The sequence below is a fragment of the Crinia signifera genome, chromosome 2 (genome assembly GCF_055691185.1).
Source record: "Crinia signifera chromosome 2, ASM5569118v1, whole genome shotgun sequence".
NCBI classification, from domain to species: domain Eukaryota; kingdom Metazoa; phylum Chordata; class Amphibia; order Anura; family Myobatrachidae; genus Crinia; species Crinia signifera.
In genome coordinates this window covers 247,132,250-247,154,596 of record NC_139218.1, presented here as the reverse complement: position 1 = coordinate 247,154,596, position 22,347 = coordinate 247,132,250, and the positions used below count along the sequence as shown (strand labels likewise).

The following is a 22,347-nucleotide window of genomic DNA, read 5'->3' as shown; positions in this document are numbered from 1 at the left end:
ACTTCAACTTATCAAGCGTATTTGATTCCTTGTCACAATATATAAATACATATTTTTATACAGATTTATTATTAAGTATTACAGTATTGTCCAAATAACCGGACATGCGTGTGTTGTATGAAAATAGATACTGTTCTACATATATTACTTTTGTTTCTTCATCAAGTTGTCTTCTCAGTTCCTCAATTTGCTGAGTAAATGAAGATTTTCCCCGGGATAGTTGGCTTATTAAAGATTCCTTCTCTTCAAGGAGTCTGGAAAATTCTCCTGTTTTGTAAAGTTTCAAAAAAAGGAGTTCATTATTTTTTTATAATAATATTGTAAAATATAAATGTATTAAAAGTTAGGATAAATGACATTGCAGATCATGTGCCGTGTGACAGTGATGGCTTGTCATTCTAGGCAGTGAGAATATTCCTGACTGCTTATCTATATATACAGATATTTTCATATGCTTTTCATAGTGTACAGGGCACAAAAATCTTTATTATAGCTCTCACCATTTTCAGTCTGAAGTCTTCCTTTGTTAGTGGTGAGGTCAATCACTTGACGGGTCATTTCATCCACTTTGGCCTTGGCTTCATTAAGCTGGTCTTCGTATGTGCGGCAAAGTTTCTCTGATATGGCCTGTATCCAATTATATAGGTTCACGTTAAAATGGAACATCTTTCCTATAAAACCTTTGTAGTCAGTGTTATAATGCAGCTACAGTATTAGTTTCCATTTCTCTCGCCACCAGACATGTAATACTCATGCACACAGAGGGAAAATATGTTATATTTTCTCTTTGTAAAACATATTTTTGCATAATACACAGTAACTAATCTAAACATATATGATAGAGCACAGGTTATCAAACTCAGTCCTCAGAACCCCACAAAGTGCATGTTTTGCAGGTCTCCTCACAGAATCACAGGTGAAATATGTATCAATGAGTAATGAATGCACCGGTGCACCTGCCGGGTGACCTAAAATACGTGAATTGTGTGTGGTCCTGAGGATCGAGTTTGAGAACCCCTGTGATAGCATGACCGTTGTGCCTAAATTTATATTACCTTAGATTTGGCCAACTGTTCTATATTTGATGACAGATCATCTGCCTCCAATTTGAGTTCACTCTTCTCTTTCTCTAGTTTCTGTTTGACCCTTTGGAGATTGTCAATCTGCTCCCCGAGCTCTGACACGCTGTCTGCATGCTTCTTCCTCAGTGCTGCGGCAGTAGCCTCATGATGTAAAGTGGCTTCTTCCAGATCTCTGCGCATCTTCAGGTACTCTGCTTCCCGTTTCTTGTTCATTTCCAGCTGGGCAGATGTTGCTCCTCCTGCTTCTTCCAGCCTCTCACTTAATTCTTCTAACTCTCTTGAGAGATCTGACCTCTGTTTCTCTACCTTGGCCCGTGCCGCTCGTTCTGCTTCCAGTTCTTCTTCTAACTCTTCTATACGAGCCTGAAAGGAAATAGCAGCAACATTACAAGAAATAAAATAAAAAAAGGGGGAATATACCTGGAAAATTTTAAAATAAGTTTTCCCCTCATTACATTCATGTTTTGTATAACTATATCGGGATCGACTCGGGATCGAAGCACGTGGCAGTGTATCCATTCGATTTTGACTATATAGTACAGATCTCTACTATATAGTCTTGCCTGGACAGTGTGTTTTTCTATTTGATATAGACTGAATGGGAGTGCGCATTGGTATCAAATCAGGATCAAATGAGGCTGAAAACTGTTCAATACCAATTCAATTTTGACTATAAAAATCGAATAAAAAATTGCCCTAAATCGCATCGTGTGTACAGGGCATTAGACAACAGCGGTCTGTTTTTAAAAGTCTTAGGGATCCCCCCCCCCGCCGTGACCCTGTCCCGTTCATGGCTGTCGAGCAAGCTAAGGGATCCCCGTTCTCGGTCAGCTCGACCGAGAACATGCAGGCAGGATTCAATGTCCTGCCTGCCGGGGAGCGAGAAAGGGGCGTGGCCGCAAGTTGCGGCCGGGAAGTGAGGAGCTGCAGCTGGCAGCTCCTCACTTCCCGGCTGTTCTCGGCAGAACAAGCCCAACAGCTTGTGATGTCGGGCTCGTTCTGCCGAGAAACCCTGCTCAATGCTGTCGGAGAAGACAGCATGGAATAGGGCCCGGCGGCCATCTCCCCCGTGAGGAGATGGTCGCCGGTGATTGAATACCCCCCTTAATATGATACATTTTTTACTATTAACAATTGTATACAACTCACACACAGCACATATGTTTTCCTGGTTGATAGAGGAACAACCATGGATACTTTGCATCTTCACAGACCACTTTATTTAAGGGGGCATTCATTTACTACAATAATTACAGTGGATTTTAATGTAATTCTGCTTACTTGAAGCTCCTTTATTTTTTTCTGGAGCTGAATGACAATGGATTGTTCATCTTCAATTTTAGATGTCAGCTGATTGATTTCAAATTCCTTCCTGTTCAAATGAGAAAGTAAAAACTATAGTCAGCAAGAGTTGTACCACTTTTAGCAATAACGTAAAGTAAATAAAATTGAACCACAATAGTGTAGGCTCTACAAGTGTCATTATGGGAGCCTTGCTAGAGCCAGTAGTCCACCTCTAAAAAACAATATTAATTATACGGTACTTGTGTATTATCACAGCGCCCACTACACTACTTTCTTAGTGGGCTATTCTGCGTAGTGAAATCGCATCGCATGGCACGTTTTCGTGGCATGCGATGCAATCTCACTAGTTAATTTATTCACTGTACCCTGTTCGCATCACACCGCATGACACTAAAAATCGCATGAAATCGCATGCGATTTTCTGTGCGTTGCGATTTACTACTAAACCCCCTGTGTATGCGTATATGTGATGCAACAAAACCCAATGTGGGTACAATTGCATCACATATACATATACATTGTGTATATGTATATGTGATGCAATTGTATTTTTCACACCCCACTATCCACGTCACCCTGAAGCGTGGCGAGGGGACAAGTTACGTGTCTTCCCGACTTTTTCATACCAACCCACTATCCACGTTGCCGTGGAGCTGATTTTAAATAGTGTGGCGCGCGCAGCGAGCCACCGAGCCCCACAAGGGGACAAGGATTACTTTACATGTATTCCGAGTCCCCTCGCCACAATTCGGACTCGGTGGCTTGCTGCGCTCGCCACACTATATAAAATAAACTCCACGCCGACGTGGATAGTGGGGATATGAAAAAGTCGGGAGGACGCGTAACGCGTCCCCTCGCCACGCTTCGGGGTGACGTGAATAGTGAGGGTGTTTAAGGAACACATTCACACCTGCCATATCATACATCTGACACAGTAATGACGACATGTGTTAACGATTAACTGGAATTTACTTAATAAATAATAATTAAATGTCATTAAATAAATTAATCACAATAAATAATTACAATAATAACAATGAATCAAGTAGAACAACATTAATTAGAACAAATCATGAACCAAAAAACTTTTTAAAACAATCAGTCGTGACGCAGAGACAGTGCGTGAAGGATACGCTCGAATGCATTATCAGCACCCAAAGTCTTACGCCACATAAATTCCTGCAAGTATGACTGCAAATGGTGATGTGCTGTGCCTCTTTGGCCCTTATTGCGCCATTTGCATGAGCCCCAAAGGCGTTCTATATTTTGTGTGTGAACACCTGTGTCCTGGTCCACAAAGTTATACCTATGATTTACTCCAGCAATCTGAATAAATTGTTGTGCCCAGTTGGTGGAATGATGGCGAGGGGATCCATATTACAGGCTCACCTTTTTGGTTCCATTAGCCAAGGCTAGTCAAGCCTAGTACTAGTAAATTAGGGGAGTCAAGCAATTTCCATGTTTTCGTTAATAAATAGCATGTCTCCAACAAACATGCTGGAAAAACTTTAATGCTAGTGAATATGGTTCCTAATCTGGAAACCATTACTGAATGACTGCTCATGTAGCCTTGAACTTGCAGTTTATCACATTTGGTGAGTTTACACTCAAGTTTGCCCAAAAGTTGCTGCGAACCTTGGCAAGATTAATTTAATCAATCAAATTTATGTAATCTTGTAACCTTTTACATTTCTTCTATAGTATGGAACTGAATATGTGGATGGAGCCTGTGCATTTTCAGATGTAGCAGAATGAGTTTCATACGTGCTTCGGGGTGATCAATTGGCGGTCTTAATACTTTTAATAGGAATCATTTTGAACCATGTGTATTAGTAATCACATACTGTAATATGTAAACATGTGACATTTGGAAAGGAAAGCCATAATGTTTCCGAAAGGTGCCCATACACGCTCCGATCCCGGCATGCGCTCTGGGCTAAAATAGCATCTATCACATCGCATTGCATGCCTTGTGCATGCCTTGTGCATGCTATGCGATGTGATGAAAAGCAAGTACAAAAAGTATGTGCAGCACATACTTTTTGTACTGTGCGATGAGGTGCCGCGGGAGCACGCACCTCATCGCACACATCGCACCGCCAGGATCGGAGCGTGTATAGGCTTCTTTATACTCATCTCCTCAAACTAAGAAATACATGGTTCATTGAGTAGAACTGAAAGAGCACTAGAAGAGTCAGTTAAACGAATAGGTTGTCAGAAAGCAATGGTAGTCTGGACTTTGAAGTTTTACATTCACTGAAGTCATGTGCACAATTTTATACTAGACCTCAAGCTTACAAAATGTAGCTCAAAGCACCTGTGTGAACAAACATCCACAAGTAGCATTGGAACTTTCAGCTACAGTATGTAAACAAATGATGGACAAACAGATTCATATTTACATAAAGTGTATATCCTGGCCCTAGATCTTTCCTTTTAACCTGTAAACAACATCCAATGAATTTTTTTAGTGTGTAAGGTTCATCCTGGAATAATATCCTTACTTTTTTAGTTTCTCATCCAACTGCTGCTTATCATTTTCTGTATCCATTAGACTCTCTTGTGTCATCTTGAGATCCCCCTCCAGCTTACGTTTTGCCCTTTCAAGATCCATCCTGACCTTCTTTTCTTGCTCTAAAGAGCCCTCAAGCTGAAAAATAAGGAGAAAGACTTATTGATTATTTAATTGCAGCTGGTATTGTGTTAAAAGCACACAGTTAATCACAAGTATCTTTGAACTCTTACATCATCCACTTGTTGTTCCAGCTTTGTTTTTAGTTTTGTCAGGCTGTTAACTTTGTCTTCTTCTGCCTGAAGGTCATCTAGAGTCTGCTGATGTGCCTCCTGCAAAGCTTTCTTCTCTCTTGTTAGCTTAGTAATTGTTTCATCAAGAGCTGCCATTTCTTCAGTCAAGTTTTTTACCTGTAGGAATGTTGAGGAGTTAAATATGTTGACTATATGGCTATGCAGATGCACAAACATATATACAGTAATCAATATAATATATCAGAGTGGCAAATTAAACAAATATTTACCTGTGCTAACCTAACTTCAGTTTATTATACACAAAATCTAGCTAGAAATTAGGCTATTATTGAAAACATGATATTCATTATGGAATGTAGATTTATTATGTTCTTAAACCATTAATATTTAATATTCATGATGTGGCCATTTCTGTAACTATGTAGAGCAGGTGGTCCTTTCTGTAACTGTAGAGCAGGTGGTCCTTTCTGTGACTGTAGAGCAGGTGGTCCTTTCTGTGACTATGTAGAACAGGTGGTCCATTCTGTGACTCTATAGAGCAGGTGGTCCTTTCTGTGACTCTGTAGAGGAGGTGGTCCTTTCTGTGGCTCTGTAGAGGAGGTGGTCCTTTCTGTGACTCTGTAGAGGAGGAGGTCCTTTCTGTGACTCTGTAGAGCAGGTGGTCCTTTCTGTGACTCTGTAGAGGAGGTGGTCCTTTCTGTGACTCTGTAGAGGAGGTGGTCCTTTCTGTGACTCTGTAGAGGAGGTGGTCCTTTCTGTGACTCTGTAGAGGAGGTGGTCCTTTCTGTAACTGCGTAGAGCAGGTGGTCCTTTCTGTGACTCTGTAGAGCAGGTGGTCCTTTCTGTGACTGTGTAGAGAGGGTGGTCCTTTCTGTGACTCTGTAGAGCGGATGGTCCTTTCTGTGACTGTGTAAAGAGGGTGGTCCTTTCTGTGACTATGTAGAACAGGTGGTCCTTTCTGTAACCATGTAGAGCAGGTGGTCCTTTCTGTAACCATGTAGAGCAGGTGATCCTTTCTGTAACCATGTAGAACAGGTGGTCCTTTCTGTGACTACATAGTGCAGGTGGTCCTTCTTGTGACTATGTAGAGCAGGTGGTCCTTTTCTGTGACTATGTAGAGCAGGTGGTCCATTCTGTGACTATGTAGAGCAGATGGTCCATTCTGTGACTCTGTAGAGCAGGTCGTCCTTTCTGTGACTCTGTAGAGGAGGTGGTCCTTTCTGTGACTCTGTAGAGGAGGTGGTCCTTTCTGTGACTCTGTAGAGGAGGTGGTCCTTTCTGTGACTCTGTAGAGGAGGTGCTCCTTTCTGTGACTCTGTAGAGGAGGAGGTCCTTTCTGTGACTCTGTAGAGCAGGTGGTCCTTTCTGTGACTCTGTAGAGGAGGTGGTCCTTTCTGTGACTCTGTAGAGGAGGTGGTCCTTTCTGTGACTCTGTAGAGGAGGTGGTCCTTTCTGTGACTCTGTAGAGGAGGTGGTCCTTTCTGTAACTGCGTAGAGCAGGTGGTCCTTTCTGTGACTCTGTAGAGCAGGTGGTCCTTTCTGTGACTGTGTAGAGAGGGTGGTCCTTTCTGTGACTCTGTAGAGCGGATGGTCCTTTCTGTGACTGTGTAAAGAGGGTGGTCCTTTCTGTGACTATGTAGAACAGGTGGTCCTTTCTGTAACCATGTAGAGCAGGTGGTCCTTTCTGTAACCATGTAGAACAGGTGGTCCTTTCTGTGACTACATAGTGCAGGTGGTCCTTCTTGTGACTATGTAGAGCAGGTGGTCCTTTTCTGTGACTATGTAGAGCAGGTGGTCCATTCTGTGACTATGTAGAGCAGGTGGTCCATTCTGTGACTCTGTAGAGCAGGTCGTCCTTTCTGTGACTCTGTAGAGTAGGTGGTCCTTTCTGTGACTCTGTAGAGGAGGTGGTCCTTTCTGTGACTCTGTAGAGGAGGTGGTCCTTTCTGTGACTCTGTAGAGGAGGTGGTCCTTTCTGTGACTCTGTAGAGGAGGTGGTCCTTTCTGTGACTCTGTAGAGGAGGAGGTCCTTTCTGTGACTCTGTAGAGGAGGAGGTCCTTTCTGTGACTCTGTAGAGCAGGTGGTCCTTTCTGTGACTCTGTAGAGGAGGTGGTCCTTTCTGTGACTCTGTAGAGGAGGTGGTCCTTTCTGTGACTCTGTAGAGGAGGTGGTCCTTTCTGTGACTCTGTAGAGGAGGTGGTCCTTTCTGTAACTGCGTAGAGCAGGTGGTCCTTTCTGTAACTGCGTAGAGCAGGTGGTCCTTTCTGTGACTCTGTAGAGCAGGTGGCCCTTTCTGTGACTGTGTAGAGAGGGTGGTCCTTTCTGTGACTCTGTAGAGAGGATGGTCCTTTCTGTGACTGTGTAAAGAGGGTGGTCCTTTCTGTGACTATGTAGAACAGGTGGTCCTTACTGTAACCATGTAGAGCAGGTGGTCCTTTCTGTAACCATGTAGAACAGGTGGTCCTTTCCATGACTACATAGTGCAGGTGGTCCTTCTTGTGACTATGTAGAGCAGGTGATCCTTTCTGTGACCATGTAGAGCAGGTGGTCCTTTATATCAGTGGCGTAACGAAAAATTTTGCTCCCCCCCGCCGAGACAATTTTGCCGCTGCCCCCCGTTAAAAGACCCCCCTGGGGAGCTGACAGGGGGGTCCGTGCGGCGCGGAGGTACCTGTATTCAGGGAGAGCCTGGAGGTCCCTGGGCCTGCGGCGCTGAGTATGATGTTGCCGGGGTCCCTGCAGTGAAATGGAAATAACGCGCTATCTCCGGCAGAGATAGCACGTTATTTTCACTTCACTGCAGGGACCCCGGCTGGCAACATCATACTCAGCGCCGCAGGCGCAGGGACCTCCAGGCTCTCCCTAAATACAGGTACCTCCGCGCCGCACGGACCCCCCTGCCAGCTCCCGGCTGCACCCAAAAGCAGTGGGGAGCTGGCGGAGAAAAAATAGCGCCCGCAGACCCCCGGCGCCTCCCCGCCACCGCGGGGGCTGCAGCCTTATAGTTACGCCAGTGCTTTATATGACTATGAAGAAGAGCAGATTCCCTTTCCCAGTGACAGACACTAATTATTTATTAGAGCAAGGACAGAATCACTTCCCATTAATTTTCTTTTTAAGGGATCTGGCCACTTACAACATGTCATCCTTTGCTTTTTAAAACCATAATATGCAGCCACATCCTCCTCCCTATAGATCAAACAATGGTGAGGCCCCTGGAAAACATAATGTGGTCTACTGACAGAAATGTTATGCTGTATTGTAAATAAGATCCCCATTGTTGGAAATGGAATACAATAGAATGTACCTTATTTTCCGTTGCATGCTTTTCTTTTTCTGCTTTTGCTAATGTTATCTCCAGATCATCGATGTCCTTCTTAAGTTCTGAGCACTCGTCCTCAAGTTTTCTTTTCTTAGAAGTCAGCTCTGAGTTCATTTCCTCCTCGTCCTCTATACGTTCTGTGAGGTCTTTAATTTTAGATTCCATTTGGATCTTAGATTTAATTAATAGGTCACATCGTTCCTCTGCATCAGCCAGGGTGTCTTGCTCCTACAAAAGTTCACGAACCCTGTTTAAGCATTTTTTTTACTAGTCACTGTACATTATTGTTTTATTTAGTGTGTGAGTGAGTGATCTATTAAAATTTGGTCTACCTACAGTAGATCCATGACATAAGTATACTTTTATATTACAAATTTCAACTGTATATGATTCATTTAGGTATGTTGAGTGGGACATACTTTCAGGGTTTATTACTTTCATGTTACCCACATGAGTTTTTGAAAGATTTCAATCAATAATTACCTCTCTAGGGGGACGATTAAGGATCGATGGTTTGGTTTGCGCATGTGCATTTCTGCACATGTGCAAACCCCCACCAGTGAACAGCTTCAGCCCCCTAGAAAGTTACACACTCGTGCGGCGCTGGTGGCGGGCGTTTGGCAGGCGGTGGGCAGCATTTAGCTGCACGCTAAGCAGTGGAAAAATGCTGCTTAGCGAGCCACTCTGAATCAGGCCTTAAGTTTAAGTGTAGAATATGGCAGAAACTATACAAGCATGAAAGCAGATTTTCTGTGCACATAGACAGCATGAATACGCGTATTTTACTTCAGAAAAGATTCACTACATCGGTTGCACTGTGCGCAGGATCTAGGTATTCTTACCGCTTGTAACTGAAGAGTCAGATCATTTTTCTCTTGCACCAAGGTGACTTGCTTTTCCTCAAGTTCTTTCCTTCTGGCTTCTGATTTTTCAAGTGCTTCTTTAAGCTTCAGGAACTCATCCTTCATATTTGCCATTTCTTTCTCAGTTTCTGCTGACTTTAACAAAGGCTTAATCTTGAAGAAAAGCTTCATCCATGGCCAATTTTTGACAGCCATAAAAGCACGAATGTTCCATTGGATAACCAGCAATGCATCCCTTATAAAGAGCACAGCAAAAAAACAAATAGTGTTATTTCTGTCCACTATCGGGAACAATAATATGTATATTTAATTGTATATTAAAAGTAATTACCAGCAACATGGCTTGCTACAGATTCATTGGGAAACAAAAGTTCTCATTGCACATTTCCTAGACTGCTATTCAATTACATCCAAATTGATTTGCTTAAAGCAGGCATTCCCAACCATGGTCCTCAAGGCAACAGTGCAGTTTTTAGTGATATCCAGGCCTGAGCACAGGTGACTTAATTAGTACCTGAGTGATTCTGATTAAACCATCTGTGCTGAAGCCTGGATATCACTAAAACCTGCACTGTTGGTGTGCCTTGAGGACCGTGGTTGGGAAAGCCTGGCTTAAAGGGTTAATATTGATGAGAGTACAGCCTAGTAACTTACCAGGAGGCATAGGTAATGGGGTCCGATTTTGCTGAAGGTGTAGTATGCCAGACAATCTCAGACTTTTTTTTAAAGATGCAATCATTTACAAGGCAAACCCAAACTTTGCCTACCGATAATTGGTATTAATGTTAGCTTTGGTTCCAAGTGAATTATTAAGATGCATTTGTATGATTGGATTAGCCAATAAAATGAATGCTTCCACTCTGTGTAGAAAACAAGGGGGTGTATCCAATTAGTGGTGAAAAGTCATCGGGTGCGTAAAACCTCTGTTTAATGCAATTTTTTCTGATATTCCACAAAAAAAAATAAATAAAAAAAAAATATATATATATAGATAGATAGATAGATAGCGAGAAACAAAGTGCGCCCCTAATAGAAAGTATCCACCACCAAATATCAAAAAAAGTAATCAAATTACTGTACTGTTTTTTTTAGAAAAAAGAGGGGAATGTCCTGAAAGGATTTAGACAGAACCTGATGATACTATAGGAATCTGTCTGAATCCTTTCAGGCCATTCCCCCCTTTTTTCTAAAAAAAAAAGGGTCCTATATGGAAAATGATTATGTTTTAGATGCAGTCATGCATCAAGTTTAAGATCTCCAAAGGATCTACTCTTATACCTTTTCACACTGGGTCAGAAAAGTTATTTGACATCTGAAGTAAAACACCCTTATTCAAGGTTAAGTTACCTACGGAAAGTTACCCCTGAGTAAGTCGTTTTAACGTTGAAACGTGTTGGGTTTTCCTTGCATTTGACCGAAATTGAATCAATGACTCCGCACAGATGAAAAGTGTTTTATTGTTATTTTAAAATTTGTATTAAAACTGTTGAACAGTAATTTGATTGTTACTTTTTGATATTTGGTGGTGGATACTTCCTATTAGGGGCGCACTTTGTTTCTCGCTATCCATTTCTTCCCCATCTCCCCCACTAACAGGGGGGACTAACTAAGTCGCTGCCCACCCACAACTTATAGCGCATTGAAAGGGTACCCCTTTTTGTTCTATATATATATATATATATATATATATATATATATATATATATATATATATATATATATATAGCAATCCACTTATGCTGGCACTCTGATAGAATCACCTGCTCCCGGTGCCACGATAATAGCACATCCAATTTCCAAATGAAAAGAGCACTCAGGAGACTTGTTCATCGGTACAACATGTAACTGTATTCACGGTATAAACAGCCGTTTTCGGGACCGCAGCCCCTTCGTCAGATACCTACAGCAGTTAAACACATACACAATCCCCCCTACATATACCCCATCACTCACCTGGTCCCGGCATCGCTGCACGCTGAATCCGTCACGCCGGAAGTCGTCAGATGCCGCACTTCCGGTTATAGCCAGCGCGAAACCATGGTGACCGCATAGCTTGCGTGTCACCTGGCTTACACTGCGTTCCACAGACTGCCCCATCCGCCTTGACTCCAACAGCGTTGCCCGGACAGCGGAGCAGCACAGAACCCGATGGCAATCTAAATACAGAAAAGGGAAGCACATTACACATACAATAAATGAAAACAGATACATATACAAACAAGCATAGAAACGGATAGTACAACACACAACCTGTAAAAGTAATTAATGAAAGGAGTTCCAATTGATCTTGTCATTCAGGCCCCCCGATCTGGTGGTGCCCAAGCGCAAGATCCACTGGGACTCTCTAATAATCAATGATTTGACACGATCACCCCCTCTCAATGACAGAGGGACATGATCTATGATAAAGTATTTTAAATCTTCAAGCGTGTGACCCGCCGCCTTAAAGTGACGCGGCACGGGTTGGTCTACTTCCTTGCCACGTAGAGTCAGACCAATGGCAGACCTATGTGCGGCCATCCTCTCCTTGAATTTGCGAGAGGTCTGGCCCACATATAGTAAGCCACAGGGGCAAGTGACAATATATACCACAAAGGTGGTATTGCATGTGAGGACATGCCTGATGTCATAGCTACGGTCACAATGGGGGTGGGGAAATGATTTGCATGCAATCATATATGAACATGTGATGCAATTAAAACATTTATAGCAACCTGGAGGCTTCACATACACATTAGCCATGGGACGCTCAACTTTAGTGACATCAGCATTTACAAGGCGGTCCGTTAAATTTCTGCCACGTCGATATGACAGTAGCGGTTTGGACTGGGAAAGCATGTTAAGGTAGTGGGTACCGATAAGGACCTTAACATGCTTTCCCAGTCCAAACCGCTACTGTCATATCGACGTGGCAGAAATTTAAGGGACCGCCTTGTACATGCTGATGTCACTAAAGTTGAGCGTCCCATGGCTAATGTGTATGTGAAGCCTCCAGGTTGCTATAAATGTTTTAATTGCATCACATGTTCATATATGATTGCATGTGACAGTAGCTATGACATCAGGCATGTCCTCACATGCAATACCACCTTTGTGGTATATATTGTCACTTGCCCCTGTGGCTTACTATATGTGGGCCAGACCTCTCGCAAATTCAAGGAGAGGATGGCCGCACATAGGTCTGCCATTGGTCTGACTCTACGTGGCAAGGAAGTAGACCAACCCGTGCCGCGTCACTTTAAGGCGGCGGGTCACACGCTTGAAGATTTAAAATACTTTATCATAGATCATGTCCCTCTGTCATTGAGAGGGGGTGATCGTGTCAAATCATTGATTATTAGAGAGTCCCAGTGGATCTTGCGCTTGGGCACCACCAGACCGGGGGGCCTGAATGACAAGATCAATTGGAACTCCTTTCATTAACTACTTTTACAGGTTGTGTGTTGTACTATCCGTTTCTATGCTTGTTTGTATATGTATCTGTTTTCATTTATTGTATGTGTAATGTGCTTCCCTTTTCTGTATTTAGATTGCCATCGGGTTCTGTGCTGCTCCGCTGTCCGGGCAACGCTGTTGGAGTCAAGGCGGATGGGGCAGTCTGTGGAACGCAGTGTAAGCCAGGTGACACGCAAGCTATGCGGTCACCATGGTTTCGCGCTGGCTGTAACCGGAAGTGCGGCATCTGACGACTTCCGGCGTGACGGATTCAGCGTGCAGCGACGCCGGGACCAGGTGAGTGATGGGGTATATGTAGGGGGGATTGTGTATGTGTTTAACTGCTGTAGGTATCTGACGAAGGGGCTGCGGTCCCGAAAACGGCTGTTTATACCGTGAATACAGTTACATGTTGTACCGATGAACAAGTCTCCTGAGTGCTCTTTTCATTTGGAAATTATATATATATATATATATTTTTTTTCATGCTATTCAATTGCCTGCCAAAAAAATACATTTTCTCATGGAAACACACTGGTTCAGTGAAACCTGTGTGTTGTTGCCATCCGCAGCCCCAATTTCGCTTGGAAATTGGGCTGTTTTCCGCGGATTTGGTTTCGACTGCTAACTGGATGAGACAATTAGGACTCTTGCTTGCATTACATGCATTTTGTTCTTGAGTTTATCAGATAAAACTAGTTTACAACATGTTTCATGATTCAAATGATTTGTCTGAACATTGAAAGCAGTATGTGTGAGTGCTGATTACAGTTAACCATCGCATGGTTACTGTGCATGCAAACGGATCTCATTATGAATGCATGCAATGTTTCAGTGCTCTTTTACCTTCTTTCTAAAATCTTCTGGAATTCAATTCTCATTAGTTTTCCCCGGGCTCTTGCTTGGATTAATGTGAGAATCTTAGATAATCTTTCATCTCGCATTTCTTCCAGATGTCCTAAGAGACCAGCCTTGAAAAACACCTAGTACATACGCAAGCACACTTCATAACATGGAAGGCATGTTTGTGCTATTATTATTAGCATGTATTTATAAGATACCACACAAAGTTTTGCTGTGCCATACAGAGCAAAGATACCATATATAAATACATGTGTAGGCATAGTATAAATAATATATTATAGACTGCCACTGTGTCCATAGTAGAAATCGTGTATATCATCCGAACAAACTCTGCACTCATCGGATTTGTATAAAAAAGAAAACTCAGTACATTTAGTTGCATAGCATCTTGATGTACTGAATTTAATTTGGTATAAGTCTGCTCAGTCTGTTTGGATGATATAGACCAGTGGTAGCCAACTCCAGTCCTCGAGCGCTACCAACAGTTCACATTTTCTAGACCACCAAGCTGGGGCACAGGTGCACTCATTACTTGCTGACATAATAAATGATCCACAGGTGGAGCTAATTACTTATGAATCTGTGAGGAAACCTAGAAAACGTTAGCTCTCGAGGACTGGATTTGGCTATCCCTGATATATACTATTTCCACTTTGGGCACAGTGGCATATATACAGCATATATAGGATAATTATTAACTTAAATGTAAATCACCTTTGTATGCCCAAATCGATACTGAGTATGATCAATGTCCAAAGTCCCCAAGAGTTTTTCGGATGCTTTTCTGCTGTCTACAAACTTGTCCTCTGGGATAGCATTAGGATTCAGAATGCGGTACCTGCCAAAACCAATCAGTAGAGTAGACAGATGTGATAAAACCTAAAGTAGGGATATTAATTTTCCTTCCATGGTAAGTTATATTTACAAGTGGGTAACAACCAAAGTGAAGGTTATTTCTTAGTTTTGCTAATGTAATAATTCTGTTTTTAAGCTAATAAATATAAAGTTACTATACTATTTGGTATTACAACAAAATTGGCTCCCAACAAAATTAACCATAGAACAAATGTGTGTGTGTGTGTACATATGTTCTGGAATGTAGATTGTAAGTTCCATTGGGGCAGGGACTGATGTGAATGTTCAAATATTCTCTGTAAAGCGCTGCGGAATACAGTACTGTATGTATGCGCTATTCACATAACTGGAAATATATATATATACACACACATTACAATTATACAATAACTTCCACAGCCAGCACTCAAATACAATATAATGCTTGTCCTGTGACGACTCTCTCGTACATTCTACCTCTCTGATTGTAAGTGTAGATTGAGTCTATACAAGGATAGAAGCAGTTTTCCTGTGAGAATATGTGTATTTGAACTGGTAATAAATAATGACATTACAGTACTCTATTGTTCAAAGTAAGATTTTTTTTTTATTTGCCATATACTGTATGCATGATTTATTACCTCTGTTTGAAGTCAGCATAGTAAACTCTATTTGGAAAACCTTTGCGGCAAATACGAATTCCTTCTAAGACGCCATTGCAACGGAGCTGATGAAGAACCAGGAAAGGATCCATTGCACCTAAAAGCCATTCAATATAACCATCAGTCTAAATCATGAACTAGTCTTTGGAAGATTAACATATATGCGTTATGCGTTAGAGCTGCTTTCTATCTATTAATAGTCAATACTAATGTCAGAAAGCAGGTGAATTTACTTTAAGCTTAAATAGAATGGCCTAATTATTTGTTTAACATAGGCAAACCTAAGTACTTGTCACAATAAGTATTGAACCCGTTTGAGGTTAGAGTGACTGTAAATGCTGGAATACACAGAGATAGTTGTATTATATCTGCACAGATTGTGCCAGTATAGCATTTCCTGCTTCACCTCTTTACCAAGGCAAAGCAGGAAGCAATAGCGACAAGACGTAAGAACATCTAGTTTGCCAGAGAAGGGGAGTCAAAACCCCTACCTCTGGCGGTCCCTGATAGAGTAAATAACGCATCAGCACTAGGCTATGTGTCTCCTTCCAACCAGCTCCAATGGGCATGTGGAAGATCTTGCTAGCACCGCAAGATCTCCCATGCAGCCCAGAGCCGTTCCTGCCACGGTGATGGAGCAATGACATCTGCAAATGCTAGGTTTCAAGATGTAATAGACAAAGCCCCTGATTCTGATTTGATTGGTCCCCTGCGTGTTTGCACATATGCGCATGTGCAGGGCTTCTGTGCAGGCGTCTTCACCGACCTGCACTGTCGGTGTGGCACTCACACAGGGGGAGGGGGGTGCTCCAACATGGGAACACCCGGCGATCTTGGCAGCTTACCAAGTCAACCAGAATCAGGTCCAAAGATTGATTAGATAAGGAATAATTACCTGGAGTCTTCGTTTCATTCGGAATAATGCAGCGTACAAAATGTGGTGATGTTGATTTGAGATTGGTCATTAATTTATTCAGATTTTCCTGAAATAAAAAATAATGTGCTTAATATTATGAAAAAAATAAGCAAAATAATAAGCCCATTATATACAAATATCATTTACTATACAATAGAATTTAACAATTATCCTACCTGAAAAATATAATTAAACAGAGGAGTGATGGGGGAGTACTGCAAATGATTTTCAGGGTACTTTAATACAATACCACCAGATAAACTGTATCATTATTATATCACAGAATACTATACCTTCTCAGTTTTGAAATGATTCGCCTCTGAAATGATAAATTTGGCAATCTACTCACATTCACTGTGAGTCGCTTCTGAAATGATCACTTTGGCAATCTACTCACATTCTCTGTAAGGAGTGCTGCATTAGACTATACTATGAGGAGCACTGCTGTGCAATTTCTTTTGTTGGATAGTTTAGTACACTACATGTATGGTGCTCTAAACTATGGCAAAATCTAATACTGAAAGCTGCAAGTTCCATGAATTCCAGATAATAGATCTTCTGTGCCAATTGTATGTAGCAGTAAAGCACCATACGCACTAGGTGATATTGTTCACAATATCACCTAGTCTGTACACTCAATATTGTTAACGTTGCGCGCTCCAACACGTCATTAATGACCCCCTCCCTCGTCTGACCAGGTTCAGAGGAGGGAGTCCTCTTTAACAACAGCCATACTGCAGCATCACCAATGCTCCCTTTTCTCCCCGGCATCGGCAAGTTTGTATGCACTTGCCGATGCTGGCACCCCACCATCCCCAATATCGGCACTGGCGGGACTCGTTTAGTGTGTATTGGGCTTTGCTCAGAATACTAATGATTTTGTGTTACTTGTTGAAAAAAGGTCATAGGAAGTACATACGACACTTGATTTCACCATAAACTTAGAGAGAGAAAGCAATTCATTGCAGTTAACAATTTAAGGTTTTTATTCATAAGTGTACTCTACAGCAGTAGCCAAATTATCCCCAGGGTAGCACAGTTAGGTAAGAAGAGCAAAGTAAAAAATGACCTTGTGCATAGATGACACGGTCTGGAATGAGGCTCCTTTCTTGCGCTTTTTTTCTCCACCTTGGTCAGCTGTCAACAAGAAACAGATGATCAAACAGTAAATGAGCCACTATCTGATCGCCAATTTGGACCATACATATAGGGGTGATTCTGATTTACGTGCTCTACTGCGTGTACGCACAGGGGAGCGATGTTCAGAGTCTGCGCATGAGCAGCCACATTTCTGCGCATGTGCAGAAGCTGGATGTGAGTGGGCATCGCGAACTGCTTGTTCACTGTCCCGTTCGCACCTAGCAGTGCAGGCAGGGGTGTGGGGTGGTGGTGAGTGAAGCAGGAAGCAACCAGCAGTTCATGGGCGTTCCCACTGGCCGTTTTCATGGTAATGGGCTGGTGTTGCTGTTGTGGGGGGGCGGGCAGCTGACATTAGCTGACTTCAGAGGATGTCAGCGACCCATCCACTTCCCACACGAGGTGCTCGCATATGTAAGACACCATAGAGGCCTTCTTCATTGCTGTCAGCGCCCTGATTACTATGGCACATTACTGGGCACTGCTGCTCATGACTGGCTGCCGGACCATGTGCTCTGGGACAAGATTTGAAATAGCCATGGACCTGCTCTGAATACAGCCAGGCTGAGTACCACTCCCGCCTGGCTGTCTCCGCTCACAAGAATTCAACTCCCACTTGGCAATGAGCATTAAACTCCCTTTGGCAATGAGCATGTAATCCACCTTGGCAATGAGCATTTCAATCCCATGTGGCAACAAGCATGAAACCCCCTTGGCAACAAGCATGAAACCCCCCTGGCATTGAGCATATAACTGAGCAAGAAACCCCTAGCAATGAGCATGTAGGTAAGCGGTACTTATGTGGCATAATATGTAATGGCCATTATGGTGTGTGGTGTAATATGTAATGGGCCTCAGGGTGTGTGGCATAATATGTAATGGACATTATGGTGTGTGGCACAATATGTAATAGGCATTATTGTGTGTGGCACAATGTGTAATGGGCATTACAGTGTGAGTTATCCTGGTGCAGTGTGTCTAAAGGGCTCTACCTGGCACAGTGTGTCTAAGTGGCACTACTGTGCAGTGTAATGTGAATTTTTACTATTATGTGGCCACACCCTAAATTTTTGACGCACACTGTACCTATTTTTAAGTATCAATTGATACTCCACCCATATTGTAGCTCCACCCACAATATACACAGTGTGGGCACTAAAATCTATGTTTGCTTACCAAAAAAACTAGGCTCGGGCCGACCCTGCCTACATGATATATTAACTTATTATGTACATGAGCTGTACACTGAATATAAATGGGAAGAAATTATGGAACAGGACCAAAGATTAGGAATAAACCCAAACTTTGCTCTAAATAGCTTGGAACATTCAAAGTAGGAACTAAGATGTAGTTTTTACTAATGGTTAAATAATAATAATTACAAGCATGTATATAGCATAGCAAGTTCTACACATAATATAGTTGTACTAACCACTGTCTGAACAGATGTAGTTTTCAAACAAGCAAGCCAGAAGTTTGTTGGAAGACTTTTGGAAGAGCTGGACTACTGTTTCATTAAGTGGATCCTTGTTCTTCTCCAACCATCCACTAATGTTGTATGGCACCTACAGTAGCAAGTGTAGAGTGAAATTACTACTGAATTGAAAGCATGTTCACTTAATAACACTGGGCCGTATTATCACTGGTGGTAAGGGTCAAAAGCCTTGGAGAGTGACAAAGTGGAGAGAGACAAATACAGCTCCTAATTCATATGTTACAGGTTGTGATTGAAAACTGCTAGTTAGGACCTGATTGGTAGGCAGCTTATCTCTTCCACTTTAGCACTCTCCAAGACTTGTTACATTTGCATCTTTGTCACTTACCACTCCAGCATAGTGGACAAGTTCAAAATGAGCTTCGTATTTTCTCTTCTTGTCCATTCTAGGTTTTAGGAGGTTGGGTGATTTTCCTAGGTGGTTGTCATAAAGCTTTGCCTTGAAAGACATGTCTGTAGCCTTAGGAAACATGCATTCCTCTTCAAGTATTGACAAAATTCCCATAGGCTAAAGAAATATATGTAAATATATGTTATATATAAAACAATATATTAATATGACAATAAACTCATTGTATTCAATAACCAATACAGAGATATAGGAAATTAAACATTTTACCTTTTCAATCAGGTCAATGCAAGCCTGCAAATCTAGGCCAAAGTCAATGAACTCCCACTCAATTCCTTCCTTCTTATATTCTTCTTGTTCTAGCACAAACATGTGATGATTGAAAAACTGTTGCAACTTTTCATTTGTAAAATTGATGCAGAGTTGTTCAAAGCTGTTAAACTGGATAGAACATATTATATGAGAGGCCATTTTAAATGATAAACATCTACATGTACAACAATTGTGCCTTTTTATTTTCTTTCTAGAATATTTTAACAATCAGATGTATGTTAATATCATACACATTCTCACAATGGAATTGGAAAACATCTCACTATTGGTTTCTATCAACCACTAAGGGTGGGATCCAATTACGTGCACTGCGTTTTTGGCTAATAAAATCGACCTGATGGTCAATATTACGGTATTCAATTAGAGGCCATTTTTATTGGCTGAAAAAATACCCAAATTCATGGGATCCCATGGGTTATAACGGCTCTGATGTTCAGTTTTTCGTAGGCCATGCATAAAGCACCCAAACCATAATCCCCAATAAATACCAGCATTGGCAGGAGAAGTGTGCTTCATTGAGGCAAACTATATAGCCCCTGGCAAAGGTATCAGCAATTGTTGCTGCTAATAGGATACCCCCTAAATCAGCATGTTTTATGTTTAAAATAGCTAATGCATCATATTTATGGAATAGTTTATAACAATCTATACTTCATACTACAAAGGAAAACTACATTGGCATGCAACTTCATCTACAGTAAATTATTTGAACTGGAGATGCGTTTGATATACATTTACTATCACACATTATAGTTATGATTGCTGAGGAGCTCCACAAAACATGACTTACATCAAAAATCTCAAATCCAGCGATATCGAGTACACCAATAAAGAACTGTCTGGGTAACTTTGTATCCAGTGTCTTGTTAATACGAACCACAAGCCATTTAAACATTCGGTCATAGATGCCTTTGGCCAATGCTCCGACTGAATAGACGACCTAGAGACATAGAGCACAAAAAAAGAATCATTAGGAGCGCCCATCTCACAGGTTGTTTGCAACCTGTGAGATGGGACCTATAAAAAAAAGTTTTAGTATCAGTCTGATGCTGACGGTGAAAGGAGTATTGTATTGAATTAATTACTGCACTTTTTATAGCATTCATAAATGCAAATTAAAGATGCCATGAACATAACTAACTAATGTACTAAAGGTGGGTGGAAAATGTGATGTTAGAAAGGTACCTTATTATAACTATTAGTTATAAACTTTAAAGAAATGTATTTAAAAAAATATACTGATACAGTTTGCTCCCTGTTGACCAAGTCTATAAAGATGACACAGTGGCTGCATGTCTGTACCTCTAAATGATGGTCTCACCTGTTCTACTGTTTGACCTTTGGTCACATACTCATTGCCCACTTTAACTCTGGGATGCATCAGGCCTTTCACCATCTCAGATGAGCTGACCCCCATCAAATAAGCAGCTTTATCTGTGCCTAATGAAAAAAAAATGAAAATGTTGGTACTCAAAAAGTACCCCAATACAATAAACAAAAAAGTAAATAATAGTATTGAAATATACCATAGATTTGCTGACAATTTTTAAAGATTCAATTAAATAAAAATATATATTTGGTACTTGTGTACTAGCACGGCGCCCCCGATATTGGTCGTGCGATATCGTAACCACATTGCATGCGATGCAACGCGATGCAACGCGTTTTTTGCCCCCTATGACATAAAAAGATTGTATAAGCACCCTAAAGGGTGCTTACAATGCTAAATGCACCCCCACGCCACCCCCCCCCCACTATAAACGTGAACCCGAAGCGTGGCGAGCACAGCGGTACGCATCCTCCGACCTTTTCATACCCCCACTATCCACGTCGGCGTGGAGTTGAGAATAGAAAGTGTGGCGAGCGCAGCGAGCCACCGAGCCCAAAGCGTGGCGAGCGGACGCGGATACCTTCACAGGTATCGCCGTACCCTCGCGGGCTTCACAGGTATCCGCTGCGCTCGCCACGCTTCGGGCTCGCCACACTTTCTATTCTCAACTCCACGCCGACGTGGATAGTGGGGGTATGAAAAGGTCGGAGGACGCGTACCGCTGCGCTCGCCACGCTTCAGGTTCACATTTATAGTGGGGGGGTGGCGTGGGGGTGCATTTAGCATTGTAAGAACACTTTAGGGTGCTTATAACAATCTTTTCATGGCATAGGGGCTAAAAATCGCGTCGCATCGCATGCCATCGGGTGCATGGGATGCGATGCGATTACGAAATTGTATGACATTGTACAACATCGGCCAACATTGCCCGATATCGCGTCAAATCGCATACCATCGCATGCCTTTTGGTATGCGATGTCGGGGGCGCCGTGCTAGTACACAAGTACCATATATTTTTACAAGCATTTGTAAATGTTTTAGTGAAAGGAAAAAAAAACATCTACAGGAGTCAAGTAACCCTCAAAATGTGCCTAGGTCTTCATTGAAAAATAAACTTGATTTCCCCCCAGTGGCAACAGATTCTCAAGTAGCAATAGATCACCTAATGGCTTTAAGCTCCATCCCCCCAATAGTTATAGATCCCCTAATGGTTTTGCAACCACCACCTTAGTGTCTGTACGTCCCCCTCTACCACCCTTCTACTCCCCGATGGCAAAATTTAATTTAATAGTATCCCCCCTCCACCTCAGTAACAATAAATCACATTGTGGCATTAACTCCACACACCACTGTTCTATTAATCCATTCTATGGCTATGGATGCCCCTCCCCATGCCCCCACAACCAGGAGGGCCACATGGGGACAGATCGTTACTCAGAGATCAGCTAATGGTGACCAGAGGGAAACATCGGTACTCTCTTTTTCCTGGATTTTCACTGTACTGCCAGGCTCATGCACTCCAAAACGACATGCACATTCTCTTGAGCAAAATCGGCAGTGATGTCAGCAGTCACAGTTTGCTATATAACTCCTGGGCTAGAAGAAGGAGTGCAGCAGGAGTGTAGTCTAATAGGGACACAACTGTGTCAGAAA

At 42.1% G+C, this 22,347-nt stretch overlaps 1 protein-coding gene across 1 annotated transcript in view; it reads right to left on the bottom strand.

Annotated features, from left to right (window-relative positions):
* Window positions 1–22,347, bottom strand: part of MYH15 (myosin heavy chain 15) — a 64,177-nt gene that overhangs the window by 26,057 nt on the left and 15,773 nt on the right. Inside the window, exons 13-30 of the mRNA XM_083170789.1 lie at window positions 20,686–20,804; window positions 20,155–20,304; window positions 19,302–19,472; window positions 19,011–19,190; window positions 18,620–18,752; window positions 17,120–17,178; window positions 16,030–16,117; window positions 15,114–15,231; window positions 14,353–14,476; window positions 13,621–13,757; window positions 9,319–9,574; window positions 8,462–8,704; window positions 5,133–5,309; window positions 4,892–5,037; window positions 2,364–2,454; window positions 1,056–1,445; window positions 501–627; window positions 149–267 (exon numbers count right to left, since the gene is read on the bottom strand). Of these exons, the coding sequence (XP_083026915.1) occupies window positions 149–267; window positions 501–627; window positions 1,056–1,445; window positions 2,364–2,454; window positions 4,892–5,037; window positions 5,133–5,309; window positions 8,462–8,704; window positions 9,319–9,574; window positions 13,621–13,757; window positions 14,353–14,476; window positions 15,114–15,231; window positions 16,030–16,117; window positions 17,120–17,178; window positions 18,620–18,752; window positions 19,011–19,190; window positions 19,302–19,472; window positions 20,155–20,304; window positions 20,686–20,804 (2,828 nt within the window). The remainder of the gene's footprint in view (window positions 1–148; window positions 268–500; window positions 628–1,055; window positions 1,446–2,363; window positions 2,455–4,891; window positions 5,038–5,132; window positions 5,310–8,461; window positions 8,705–9,318; window positions 9,575–13,620; window positions 13,758–14,352; window positions 14,477–15,113; window positions 15,232–16,029; window positions 16,118–17,119; window positions 17,179–18,619; window positions 18,753–19,010; window positions 19,191–19,301; window positions 19,473–20,154; window positions 20,305–20,685; window positions 20,805–22,347) is intronic.